Source organism: Budorcas taxicolor, chromosome 4 (assembly GCF_023091745.1).
Source record: "Budorcas taxicolor isolate Tak-1 chromosome 4, Takin1.1, whole genome shotgun sequence".
Classification (NCBI taxonomy): Eukaryota; Metazoa; Chordata; class Mammalia; order Artiodactyla; family Bovidae; genus Budorcas; species Budorcas taxicolor.
The window spans coordinates 118,758,125-118,771,408 of record NC_068913.1 but is presented as its reverse complement, the minus strand read 5'-3'; the positions used below and the strand labels follow the sequence as shown (position 1 = coordinate 118,771,408).

Genomic DNA, 13,284 nt, shown 5'->3' with positions numbered 1-13,284 from the left:
GAGCCAGGGACGCACAGAGTCCACGGCTGCCGGTAGGGGCTCCCATGTCCCCAGCCCCCCGACTGCCAGCTGCCAGAGGAATCTTACCATCAAGCCACATTCACAGGATTCGAAACAACCTAAATGTTTTAAATTGCAAAATACAGAACGGGTGAATTTGTAAGTAAAAATTACAAGTTTACTAAACCCCCCAAACTAGGAGTATTTCAAAGTACTGGGGCTCAGCGGGAGGGCACAACAAAGTAACTTCACAAGTGGAAAGAAATTATTGCTGAATCTTGCCTCCATGCAGCACTGAAATGGAGAACCCTCTTTAACACCGCATACGTTTAAAAAAATAATAATAAATATTTAAAGAGAATACAAGGCTCAGATTGGTTTTCCTATACATTGCACTTGAAGTCGAAGGCCCAGGACTTGCATACCGGGCCCAACGTGGGCTGTGCCATCGAGTGAGTGCACTGTGCTCACCGCGTCCTTTGAGGGTTTAGAGACACCGAATGTTTGATGCAGTGACGTGCGCACTCTTCTTTTTACAAGGCAATCACAGATTGCAGATCTCCTAGGGCTGTGGGGAAAAAGCTGTCTCTTCTTCCCGAGTATCAGAGAAAATGCAAGTTTTGGGTGAAGACAGAGACGTGTGGCCGGCGGGTGCCCCCTTCGAGACGATGCGGATTCCGGGCAAACTCTGTGAATACTGGGGTGGAAAGTCCAACCCATCACAGCGCAGAGCCACGACCTCCCACTCACTGCCTCCTCTGCAGGGCTGTCTGCGCAGGGCCCCACGCGGGCACCGAGGGCACACCGTGCCCGCCTGCCCGGCACGGCCACCCAGCACTTGCTGCCACCACTGCCTTCTCTTTTTTCACAACACAGCCCTATTTTTAAAATCTTTTGGATGAGTAATATTCCTATCTCACCACACTTCATCTTCATAAGCACCACCAAGCCATCCCCAGGGCCCTGACATGGAACCAGAGCTGGCAGTTAGGCTTTAGTTCGAGGCTTAGGAAATATGGCAACTTGGCATTTAATAACATGGGAAACTGAGTCCTCAGGGCCTGGTGCCCGGCCGGCCTGCTTGTGGTGCCCCCCGGCGGACGCAGGCCCAGACACTGTCCCACAAGGTGCCGTCTCAACACCAGTGGCCATCCACCCGCTTGGCTGCTCTGAAACAGGTGAAGTGTTTTCCAGGAGTCACTGGTACAGTCAGCCCCATCTGAAAAGATTACTGAGGAAAAGAGATAGTCTTCGTCACTACCCAGTATCATGGATTTTCCTTCCAAACCTTGCCACTCTTCAGGATCCGTGAGTCTGAAGGTTCAATCACTGTGTGGCTTTTCGGGGACACCCTATGTGGGGAAAGAGAAAAAAAGAGGATGTTAGCGCTGGATGTGTACGTGTTTTAATTAGCAATTTAAGCGGACCCTACAAAGAGAGATGAAGAATTCCTTTGCGCTGGAGGCGAGGGTGGAGAGGGGCGGCAGGTGGGCTCCCCCAGCCCCATGGCGATGCCCTCGGGGCCCTGAGCTGGGAGCCGCCGTCTCAGCAGACCCAGTCTGTCCCGCTCAGACAGGACGGGAGGCGGCACCGCTGCCCAGAAGCCGTGTCTACGCACATCTTGTCACCGACCAGTGCAGACACCCAGGGAGGGCACCCTGTGCTTCTGGCCGCTGTCTGGGCCCAGCCTGGTGGGCCTTCAATCGAGGACAAACACCCCACTGGAGGAGCAGGTCCCAGACCAGAGGCTGACCTTCCTGGGGTCACGGGCCTGTGTGAGGAGAGCCCCCTGCCTCCTGCCAGAGCCGGGGCCCCCCGTGTCCACCCTGACCCCTGCTGAGAGGCCGAGCAAGCCACACGGGCCAGCTCGCTCTGCACCAGATGCCAGGCGCTCAGCCTCCTGGGCTCCGACCCCCATCTCCAAAGCGGGCTGACAGTCCTGCCCCCAGACCGCCGCCACAGGACTCGGGCAAGTGCCAACGGACGTCAGCCCCTGACGACACCACGGCCACGACGGCCAGGAGCCGCCGCATCGCAGACGGGAGAGGCACGCTGGGGACGTGGCGTCCGGGGCCGGGGCTCTGGGGACAGGGCCACGCTGCTCACACGGCAGTGCAAAGCCTCACTGTTTCTGAGAAGAGACTTTCATCTGTGAACAACAGACACGAGCCCGATAAAATGAGGCTGCAGACTCCTGTCTAAACCCACAGACGGACGGCAGGCACCACAGGAAAAGCTACGCGAGCCACTGAACACTCGAGCAAAGCCAGCCTGTGGCTCTGGGGCACGCCTGCCCAGGCCAGGAAGCACGTCTAAACCCATAGGTGGGGGGCAGGTACCGCAGAAAAAGCTATGCGAGCCACTGATCGCTTGAGCAAAGCCAGCCTGTGGCTCTGCGGCACACCTGCCCAGGCCAGGAAGCACGTTTAAGGGCAGAACTGAGAGGACGGGAGGGGCGGGCTGCAGGCGCGTCACATGGGACTCTCCGGCCCCGTGCTGACTGGCGCCCACCTCGCGTCGACGCCTTCAGCCCTTTGTCTTCTGTGCGTTCCGCTACAAAGCCTCACTTGGAGACGTTTGAAACCAAAAATCCACCCTGAAACGCTGTGGCTGGAATATGAGTCAGAAGTGTCCTCTGTCCGACGGCGGCAGGGAGGCTGCTCTGAAAGCAAGGACAGTGGCCACGGGCGGGTGAACAGGGCCATCAGCGAGGTGCCGAGCGACCCCGTTTCTAAGGCTCCGAGTCCTTTCAAATTCCAAGTGAAGAGTAAGCTCACTGTCACATAGCAGCTGTTAGTTTTTTCCCTTTCTTCAAAGAAACAAAATAAAAACCTGGCTAAAGTATTCGAACTCTTTCTTTAAAAAACTGTTTAACTTGCTCAGGAGAGTCTAGTGAGGTGCTGCGCTGTCCAGGCCGAGCTCTGAGACCCCACAGAGACACAAACCCAAGCCGTCAGGGCGAACACCCCAGCGGGCTGAGGGGCACGAGCCTCTGTGCCCGGCCCTGGGCACTGCTCTGGGGGACCAGGACTGGGCGGTGGGTGCTCAGGCAGGGGCAGAGGGCAGAGGCTATGGCCCTGCTCCAGCCCATCACAGCCGTTGGCCGCTGGGTGGTGGGGAAGAGCAGAAGGTCCTTCCGGCAGGGACGGTCAAGTCACAGGCGGTTATAGCTTTCTAAGACAAACCTTATTATAAATATATTTTTGGTTCTTCAGCCCTGATGCAATTTGAAGCAAATATAACTTCCTACACTTCCAATTCTAGTCTCATGAAAAATACAATTTCGGCTTCACACAGTTATCTGTTTGCTCCTGCAACAACAGCACATTGCGGAAAGGCGGTCTGCCATCCCACGGACATGGCAGGAAAGGCTGAAGTGGATGGAGGGTTTGTAAAGAGGAGGGGTCACTGTCAGGTTCAGAGGTCAACTGATAGGCTGTGAAGGCTGTGTAATTCCTGCCAGACAAAGCGGGGGTTTTTAAGATTCCCTACTGCTTTCAGGGGAGAGTCATTTACAGAGGGCTTCCTTCATAGCTCAGATGGTAAAGAATTGGCCTGCAATGCGGGAGACCTGGGTTTGATCCCTGGGTTGGGAAGATCCCCTGGAGAAGGGAAAGGCTGCCCACTCCAGTACTGGGCTTCCCTTGTGGCTCAGCTGGTAAAGAATCTGCCTGCAATGTGGGAGACCTGGGTTCAATCCCTGGGTTGGGAAGATCCCCTGGAAAAGGGAAAGGCTGCCCACTCCAGTCTTCTGGCCTGGAGAATCCCATGGACTGTGTGGTCCATGGGTCACAAAGACCGAGTGACTTTCACGTCACTTTCATTTACGACGCCCTGAAGGATGGAAGAGACAAACAGAAAGCCAGGGACCAGGCAGGATGCACTGAAGGAGGGGAGGCCGGGGTGGGGATGAGGGTCTAGGGGCTCTGCAGGGGATGGGGGCCCGATTCCCTGCCTCCCTGTCACCAGGGGTGGGGGCCCGATTCCCCGCCTTCCTGTCGCCGGGGGTGGGGGCCTGACTCCCCGCCTTCCTGTCGCCCACAGCCCAGGGCCAAGGCCCTGCTCCCAGTGCACAGACGGCGCTGTGCGGAGGCAGAGGGCCACAGTCCTGTGGTGACTGTCCCACGGACACCCTCCGTGGGAGACAGCGGACGGGCCTGCCCCCCTCCTGACACAGGTCTGCCCGCTGCAGAGTGCCACAGTCCTGCGGTGACCGTCCCACGGACACCCTCCGCGGGACACAGCAGACGGGCCTGCCCCACTCCTGACACAGGTCTGCCCGCTGCAGAGACCACGGCCACGGGCTCCTGTACACAGGCCAGTGCTCCGGTTACCAAGTACAGCTGGCCCTCGAACAACAAGGATTTGAGAGCAAGGCTTCAATACGGTCCCTGGTTGGCTGTATCCGTCAGTATAGGGTTCATCCAATACACTCAAGTTTTCAACTTCTAGGAGGGTTGGTGCCCCTAATCCACCTGTTCTTCAAAGGTCAACTGCAGAACAACGGAAAACTTTAAAATTGCAAAAGAGAAAAGAACAACCCCAACCACCTACTTGTCAGAAGCGGCCACTTCTTTCCTGCAGAGCGCTCCCTGGCCCGCCCCCACGAACACGGCTCCTCACTACAGCCCACCTCTGCCAGTCCAACCGGCTGACCCCTTAAGGCCATCTGAACCGCGAGCCTCACTCTTGGGCCCCAAGTAGCTCTAACAGGAGTAACCTTTCCTCATCCTCTCCCCGACTCTGCCAGAAACAGGGCTGCGACCCGAGCTGTGACCGCCCTGCGTGTGATCACGTGGACCGTGTCCTCTGCTGGGGTCTGAGGACTCAGGGAAAGGGGCTTTGCTCTTGCCCTCCCTCGAGCGGCTGGCAGCAGAGGGGGCATCTGTAAAACCAGCTGTGACTCCCCCTCTGGCTTCACACGTCTGAGGAGTCTACCAGTCTCCCCGTCAGCAGCTTGCCCTGCTGGGGCTGGGGTCCAGGCCCTGGCTGGGGACTAACATACCACAAGCTGTGAGGCGTGGCCAAATATACACACAAATCAATGTGCACGGATGGAAAGACAGCGGGAGGGCTGGACTCAGAGACTGGGGCGGGGCTCTTTTCCCTTTGATGACTGCAATGCTCACCAGCCTCTTCCAGTTTCAAAACACAACAGTAACATCCAAAGATAAGACTGTCCCCAATTTTGAAGAGTAAAAAAGAAGAAACACCTTTAAGAAAGGGGAATTACCATTATGCCAGTTATCTTAAGTTCTGTTTAAAACTTTCACTCATCTTTTCAAAAAAAATGAAAGTGTCTACGACCAACCAGTCCATCCTAAAGGAAATCTACCCTGGATATTCACTGGAAGGACTGATGCTAAAGCTGAAGCTCCAATACTCTGGCCACCTGATGCAAAGAGCCAACTCACTAGAGAAGACCCTGACGCTGGGAAGACTGAAGGTAGCAGAAGGGGGTGACAAAGGATGAGACGGTTGGATGGCATCACCGACTCAGTGGACCTGAGTTTGAGCAAACTCTGGGAGACGGTGAAGGACCGGGAAGCCCGGTGTGCTGCAGTTCATGGGGTCGCAAAGAGTCGGACACGACTGAGCGACTGGACAGCAGCAGCAAGACAAGGATGGAAGGACAGCTGCTAAAAGCACCTCCGCTTAGTGTTACCGCCAAAGGCGTGGCCGTGCCGCTCCCGGGAGTCTCCTCCAACCATTTCTGGTGTTACGATCCTGTGCATGGCGTGCAGCGTCTACCTCTATCGAAAGGACACTTCTTTACAAAATTTGTCAAAAGACCTTCATCATAAACGTGTGACAGCATCTACGCCTCCTCCTGAAGTAATAACCAGTTGGCTGAATGGTGTCAACTTTAACTCCATGAAGAGTCACAGGAGCTGAAGACAACCTCATCTCAAAACCCTTATTAAGAATGCTAACTAAATACTACCAAAATGAACATCTCAAGGCGGATGGCGAGCATGCAGCTGCCTCATTCTCCCTGGAATCACCAGGGGCCGCGGGGATCAGCACAAGGGTGTTGCGAGGCTGTGGTCACAGGGCAGGGCTGCCCGCATGCTCACAAGGGGTCCAGAGACAGACCGTCGTCAGCTTTCGTTTTGGCGGCGGGTCCAGACAATCACAAGGGTCGGGGTGGGGGAAGGATGCCGTGGACTCGGGAGCCAGTGGGACACATCACAAATTCCCCTTTTTAAATTATTTCCATTCTTGTCAAACAGCCAAGCAGGCAGCTCCCAAGCCAAGCTCAGCGGGCACAAATAAATGTCCTCTTTTTAAAAATGAAAGCATGAGGGACCAAGACAAGTTTCTAAGAAAGTCCCAGAGTGTGTCTCTGAGAGAAATGGCCCTCATAAGACTCTAGTTTCCTTTTCAAAATTCACTTTATTTAAGCCTTTGAGTTGAAGTCCATTCAAAACAGTTAAATGTCCACGTTGCACGCTCCTTCATCAAAGTGCTCACGTGTCGCGATCTTTCACTCCCAAACACAACTGCCAAGGCATCCTGACTGTGTCTGCCTTTCTGGCTCTTGGGAAACAGCTCCGTTCAGGACTCAGTGTCTCTCCCTTTAGTCCTTAGACAAGGTCCAGGATGGAGTCCACCCACCCAGGGACACTCAGCGCCCCCCAGCCCCGCCCGCGCTCTCGTGGGCCTGGTGTGGCACCCTTCACCTAGCATGGTGTTGTCTATACCCGCGCTGTGAAGCCCAGGAGGAAACTCATCATTAATCATTCAGTTAGCCATTCCTGTAGCTCGTCTCTGCCAGTTACTACAGGAGAAGCAGTTCAGAAAAGCAGCTGAGAGCATCTGCCATGTGAGGGGAGCTCTGGTTCCTCTGCCAGTCTCACTGTGAGCTTACAAATCCCTGAACCTTTACAAGTTAGCCAAGAATGACCTGGGAATGTGCCTTTTTTTAAAGTGTATGCTTATCTGAATAACTGTTGCTCCTGACTATACATTTATTGACACAAATGATAATGTCTTAGGCAAACAAGCTGATCAAGCGGAAAGCTCCCAGCAGGCACCAACGTGACCACTTTACGTACCATGGCCAGCTGTCGTCCTATGTTTCCCACGGTCACACCTCCCGAGAAGAAGATGCAGGGCAGCCAGGAGCGGATGTAGAGGAAATCTGGGGACGTGTACCTGGAGGGAGAGGGAGGCATGAGCCCTGCGTGGCGGGCAAGCACACACACCAGCCACGCTAGCAAGCAACACCAACGCTCACCGCCCACCACGGCCCCCTGGCACGGAGAGCCAACGCTTCGGAAAAGACCCTGATGCTGGGAAAGACTGAGGGCAGGAGGAAAAGGGGGCTGCAGAGGATGAGATGGCTGGATGCATCACCAACTCGATGCACATGAGCTTGAGCGAGCTCCGGGAGATGGTGGAGGACAAGGAAGTCTGGTGTGCTGCAGCCCAGCATGGGTCACGAGGACCTGGACACGGCTTACGAGACTGAAGAGCAATGCAGAGCTCTCCACCATGGCTTGGTTTTCCTTAAATTACAGATGGTGCATTTTTACGTGAGTCAACAATAAGCAGCGCTTTTGAAGACTTCATGTCTAAGCTCATGCTGTGTAATTACAACCAGAACATGGTATCTCAGCTTCGTGGGTATTCCAAGTAAAAGTGGAGCGACAGCTTCCAGGCAGAGCACGTGCTTACTGATAGACTCCGTTGTACACCAGCAGCTGCGTGATCAGGGTGGCCAGGAAGGCTATGGTGATGCCCAGCCCCAGGCCACTTCTTGAACGGTCAAATGTCCACCAGAGGCCCAGAGACAGTGCTGCTAATGTCAAGGAGAGCTGAACGTTATTGGCAAAATCCAGTTTCTGGTGATGCAAAGTTAAGGAAAAGTGCAACAATTTCTAATACAGTCAAAGACATGCAAGCGAGCCCTGGGGCCTACACATGTGCACCACCGGATTCTCCAGCCACAGAAGCTGCCGGGTGAGCTGCAGAGAACTCGATCAGGATGACCTGGGGCATCTCTGACACCCCTGTGTCGAAAACTTGACCTTACCAGTCAAAGACCTAAAAGCTATGCATAAAACCCTGCTTGGGTTTATTTCAACCACTAAACAACTATATTCTAATAAGTCATCCACAGTCCCACTTTTATTTCCTGTTCTTATTAGCAGTTTGAACTGAGCAAGCACAGTCTTTACTGTGTCTGCAAGGAGACACCTCATCGGAAAGGCATTCAACACAACACGGTCACAGCTGATGGGGACACAGCTGGCCTCCTTCACAACACCGCTTTATTAGCTGGGGACAAAACAAATGCGTCGGAGCCAGGCTCTCTTGTAATACCTTTTCTTAACATTCTTATCATTAAAATCAGGGTAGAGCAGATTTAAGCAGCAGAAACTCTAAAAACAGCTTTCTCCAGAATTTAAAAATATAATCTCGCTGTGAGAAAGAAACCATAAATCTCCTGAGACCTGAGAAACCATGGCCCATCTTCCTAAAGACTGCACTGTGTTTTGCCAGGCAGCCCACTGGTGGATGCCAGAACCTGACCTTGAATGTAACCTCCACTGGGAACCCTATTCCTGAGGCCACCTCCTCTGATCAGCCCTGGCCCTTCGCTGGTCATGACTGGGAAGGGCAGAGAAGCAGACAGGCTTCTGCTCTGCCTTCTGGAAGGGTCGGCCAAGAAGAGTGAAGCTCTCGCAACTTCTCACTGCACCACAGGAACCAGGTGTGCACGGTGGAAGGATGCGAGGCAGAATCGTACGAGGAATTTACCAAACGATCTCCGAGGATCCAACAGGTAGTGACCAAGAAAGGGACAGAATATAAAGATATTCACTCTGTTCCCAGGGTCATTTTAACTGTTTCCTGAAATGAACTGAAAAGACTTTTCAGGACCATTTCGAAAGCTCTGCTGAGAGAAAACTGAGCAACGTGGTTTGAAATCATACTTGTAAGAGGACGGCTCAACTGACCGAGGACGCGACGGACACCCACTAACAGTAACGCCTTAGGATACAGCACTGGCGTGGTTGATGCCCACGAAGACAGCCACGCAGCGCATCACGCTGGCCCACTCCCGCTTGAACTTGTGCGGCTCTCCGAGGTGGCTGTCGATGCAGGGGTACAGCAGGCCGACCACAGCTGCGGGGGAAGACAAGACGGCAGCGTCTGAGCACGCTGGCAGAGATGCAGTTGCCACGTGGGGATCATTACCGCGTTATTCAAGCCATTCCCTTCCCTAGGCTTACCAGTCACCAGACGTTTAAACTAACTCTGCGTCTTTTGTTTTTAAACTAATGTCACATCTTTGTTCTCCTTGAATACAAACTGAAAAATCCACATCATTTTGTACAATTTTAAATAAAACTGCGGCCCCAGTGCCCCTCCCTGGCCCAGTGTGCGGGGAGCACCCGCAGGGCCCGGAGGCCACGGCACCCGTTCTGACACCACCCAGGCCCGGCACCCCCGTGTCGACCCAACTGTGCCACGGTCCCAGAGGGCGGCCCTGCCCCTGACGGTTAAGGGGAGTTTTCCGCAGCGTTTTCTGCAGGAGACCCGCGTGTGCGCTGTGCACCCCTGCCGTGGGTCAGCGCTCAGCACAACCTCGCCCCACCGTCCCTGCATCCAGGCCCCAAACCAGGGGCAGAGCACGGGACACACGGCCTCACGCCCTGCTCACCCTGCTGGAACCTGGCGCTCGTGTGTAAAACGATGAGGGTTACGTAACCAGAGGACGCAGGAGGAGCTTACTGTGTGGTCGGGAACTGTCTTCACAGACACAGGACTCTAAAGCCTCAGAGTTCCCAGACGGTTCAGATGGGGGGAGGCTCAGTGTTCCGCGGTGAAGTAAAGTGGAAAAAGCCAAAGCAAGAGGGACTGGGGCGCGTGGTGGCTGGCCGGGAGGCAGGCCAGGTGGAGTCAGCCAGGTACCGAGGCTTCAGAGGCATGCACGGCGCCCCTGGTGTCTCGCGAGAAGGGCCCACTTTAGGTCCCAAACACAGAACAAGCAACACGGCCTCAGCCCAAGAGTCGACGAGACAGTTTCAATTTCATAATTCATTTTATCAAGTTCTGATTTTGGACTTTTTTTGGGGGGTTGGGGACCCACATGGCATAGCTTGTGAAATCTTAGTTCCCCGACCAGGGATTGAACCTGGACCACCACAGTAAAAGCATCAAATCCTAACCACTAGACCGCCAGGGAACTCCCATAATTCTGGAGTCTTCAAAAATGGAACCCAAACAGTTCTATCACTTAAGTCACTATATCTTAATCTTAGCCTTTCAGATTCAAGTAGGTGAAAACATACTATGGAATTTTCCCTTTATGCTCCTGACTGATGGCTTAAAAAAAGCAGCTAGGGTACCAGACATCATGTATCAGATATCCCTGGAATTCCTTGAAGCTTCTGTTACAAATAAAGCCTAAACCAAATGGTTCAATGGTTTTGAGATCAACTGTTCCAATCAAAGAAACTATTATATCACATGAGAATGAAAAACTGGAAGTGTGCACCTAGGCCCAGTACCCCAAAAGGCGTCTTAATAGTAAAAGGGCACACTGACGGGGCTTAGAAAACAGAGCAGGAGCATAACTTCCTGAGAACGATAAGAACCTTCTCCCCACAGCACCACTCCCCTGAGGGTCCCCACTCCAGCCTGGGGCCTCCCCCTGTTCTAAGGGAGGCTGCTGACAAGGCACTGCGTTCCCAGTGCAGGGGACACAGCCAGCTATGGATGGCGGGCCTGCCACTCAGCGTGGCCCCTTGTGGTTCCCATGTCTGTGAAATGGAGCTGCAGCAGAGTCTCGTAAGGACCAGTGGGAGCAAAGCATATCAAACAGTCCGTAAATGCCAGCCACGGAGCAGACAGGAGCCGGCCTGGTCACCTAGGTCCACACTGTCCGGCCCCCCAGCCCAGGACGCCTGCCAAGGGCAGGCTGCTCACTGCACTTCAACCACCGGCAGACCTTAGGCCACAGCAAATGCTGGGTGCCAGAGAAGTCTTAAGCGCCCTATTGGGATGAGATCAATTCAGCGTTTTTTCCTAAAACCAGCCAGACGACCAAGACATTTTACTCAGAGATACAGTCCATCTGTCTAGTCTGTTAAGACTGCAGACTCTGGGTCAGGTTTTGTGGCTGGCCAGGTGCACTAAAGGCTAAACTCTGAATAAGACATTTGTTTTCCTTCATCCAGGGACCCCGGCGTTTTTTTGTGTGTGGGGGGGTGGGGGGGGTGAGGCCTGGCTTTGGCACGTTCACAGGGCCATCCAGAAAAAGGAAGTGCGGGAGGCCACTGGGGCAGCTCTGCCCACTCGCCCACGTGACAGTTTGTTTTCGGTTGCCCGGAGGGTAGCGTGTTCCCAGGGCCAGCCAATCGCGTGGCAGTTCCTCGGCTCACCAGTTCCGCTGGTGGCCAATGGCACGGCTCGCTCGGGGTGACAGCTGTGGGCCCCTCAACACTGTCCTCAGGGCCAGATCAGAAAGAGGGAAGGACCTCGGTCAGCCTGGCACGGGCGAGGAACAGCCAGTCACTGCCCCGCCTGATCCCCATCACCAGTGTCCAGAGTCCTGGCATCTGGGCTTCTGCCTCTCACCCCTTCTCCTCTAGGTACGCTCCCTGGAGAGGCACACCGCCCCTCTGTGGATGGCCCCATTCTCAAATAAACAGTTCTCAGAGGTTGAACACACTTCCTAACCCAACAGACATCTCCGGTGTCTACTCACCCGCTGCTGTCCCGCAGCACGGAGGAACCCACCAGGCGGAGGAGAAGATGGTGGCGATGACCTCGTCCGGGAACAGGGTGACATTCCTCTGGACCTGCAGGAGGTTGAGCACCAAGGCCAGGACCACCCCCACCGAGAACAGCACCAGGCTCCTCTGCACCAAGTGGTGATGCCAGCTGTTGACGTGGCCGCTGCTGCCCTGGCCCCCCACACCAGTGCTCTGAAGCCCGTGAGCGGGGTCAGTGCCCGGGGCGCCATGGGCTGCCAGCAGAGAGGGGCCTGACCCTGAGGAGTTGATCATCTCTCCCGCTTTGGCCACCAGCCCTCTGGCGCTGGCCCTCGGGTGGCTTCTGTGCTTCGTGCCCTTGGCACAGGGACCTCTCCAGAGGTGGTCGTCCAGTCTGGGCATGAGCCACCAGCCTGCAGGCTTTCCTAGAACGAAAAGAGGGCGTGGAGGTGGAACCCTGATCAAGTTCGCTTCCAAAGCAGGTCAGGTCCAGGGAAGCCCACTCAAGAAGGAGGGCTCTGCTCTGGTTCACCACCAGCAGGTCCAGGAAAACCCCTAAGGCCCTCCGGGAGTTAGTAACACCGGGCAGGTGCCCCGGGGTGGGGAGCAGCTGCAAGGACCCTGCCCCACAGCCCCAGCCAGGCAGATGCACCGACTGCTTTCCGCGGCAGGCAGGTTAACCTGGGCGTTGCGCTCCCGCCACAACGCCCCTCCACAGAAGCCCTGAAGTTCTGGCCCGTCCAGTCCAGAAGTTTTCCAGACCCCGTCTGTCTGCAGGAGGCGGACTCAGCCAGGCAGGACCTGGGGCAGGTCGTCCCAGGACCAGTGCTGGGGTCCTCCCGGTCCGGGAGGCGCACCGGCAAAGCGCATTTGGGGGTCGGGGGTGCTGGCCCCCCGCGCAGGGTCCGGGGCTTGGGTCAGGGCTGGCGCCCAGGCCCGAGGGTCCCCCAAAGGAGGGCGGCCTAGAGGGGCGGCTGCCTGGAGTGCAGGGGACGGCACCCGGACATCCCAGCCCGGCCCGCCCCGGAGCCCCTACCCCGCCGCCCTCGCCGCACCCCGCGTACCTGGCCGAGGGGCGCCCGCCTGCGGGCTCGCCGAGGGAGGAGGGACGCACAGGAGCGTACCGGCCCGGACCGCCAGAAGTCGGGCCCGCAGCGGTCCGCGCGCCGCGCCGCTTATAAGGCGGGCGGCGGGGCCCCGGGTCACGTGCCCGCGTCCGGCAGGCCGCCGGGCCCGCCGCCCGGGGGCGTGGCTTCCGCGCGCTCCGCCCCGCCCGCGCGCCCGGCCGCTCGGGGTCTGGTGAGGCGGCCGCGGCCAATCGCGGGCAGGCGGCCCATATGACGTCATCACACGCCACCGCCGCCCCGAGCCGGGCGCGCTGGCTCGGGAGCGCGGACGGACGGACGGCGGGCTGAGCGCGCCCGGGGGCCGGACGCTAGCTGAGGGCGGGGGTGGGTAGGGGGTGACGGCGATGACGGGGGACGGCCTGACCGACCGGCTCGAGGGGAGGGGGCGGGCTGTCGACGGACAGAGCTGCGAGAAGACGGCAGGCGGG

The 13,284-nt window shown here is 56.4% G+C and overlaps 1 protein-coding gene across 1 annotated transcript; it reads right to left on the bottom strand.

Moving 5' to 3' along the window:
- Positions 1 to 1,133: 1,133 nt before the first annotated feature.
- INSIG1 (insulin induced gene 1) lies at positions 1,134 to 12,866 on the bottom strand. Its single transcript, XM_052638684.1, has 6 exons — positions 12,794 to 12,866; positions 11,723 to 12,154; positions 9,011 to 9,135; positions 7,681 to 7,847; positions 7,059 to 7,158; positions 1,134 to 1,352 (listed from the first exon to the last, which is right to left on the bottom strand). Exons 2-6 carry the CDS (start codon positions 12,129 to 12,131, stop codon positions 1,323 to 1,325), a joined length of 831 nt encoding a protein of 276 aa, XP_052494644.1. The 5' UTR covers positions 12,132 to 12,154; positions 12,794 to 12,866; the 3' UTR covers positions 1,134 to 1,322.
- Positions 12,867 to 13,284: the final 418 nt, after the last annotated feature.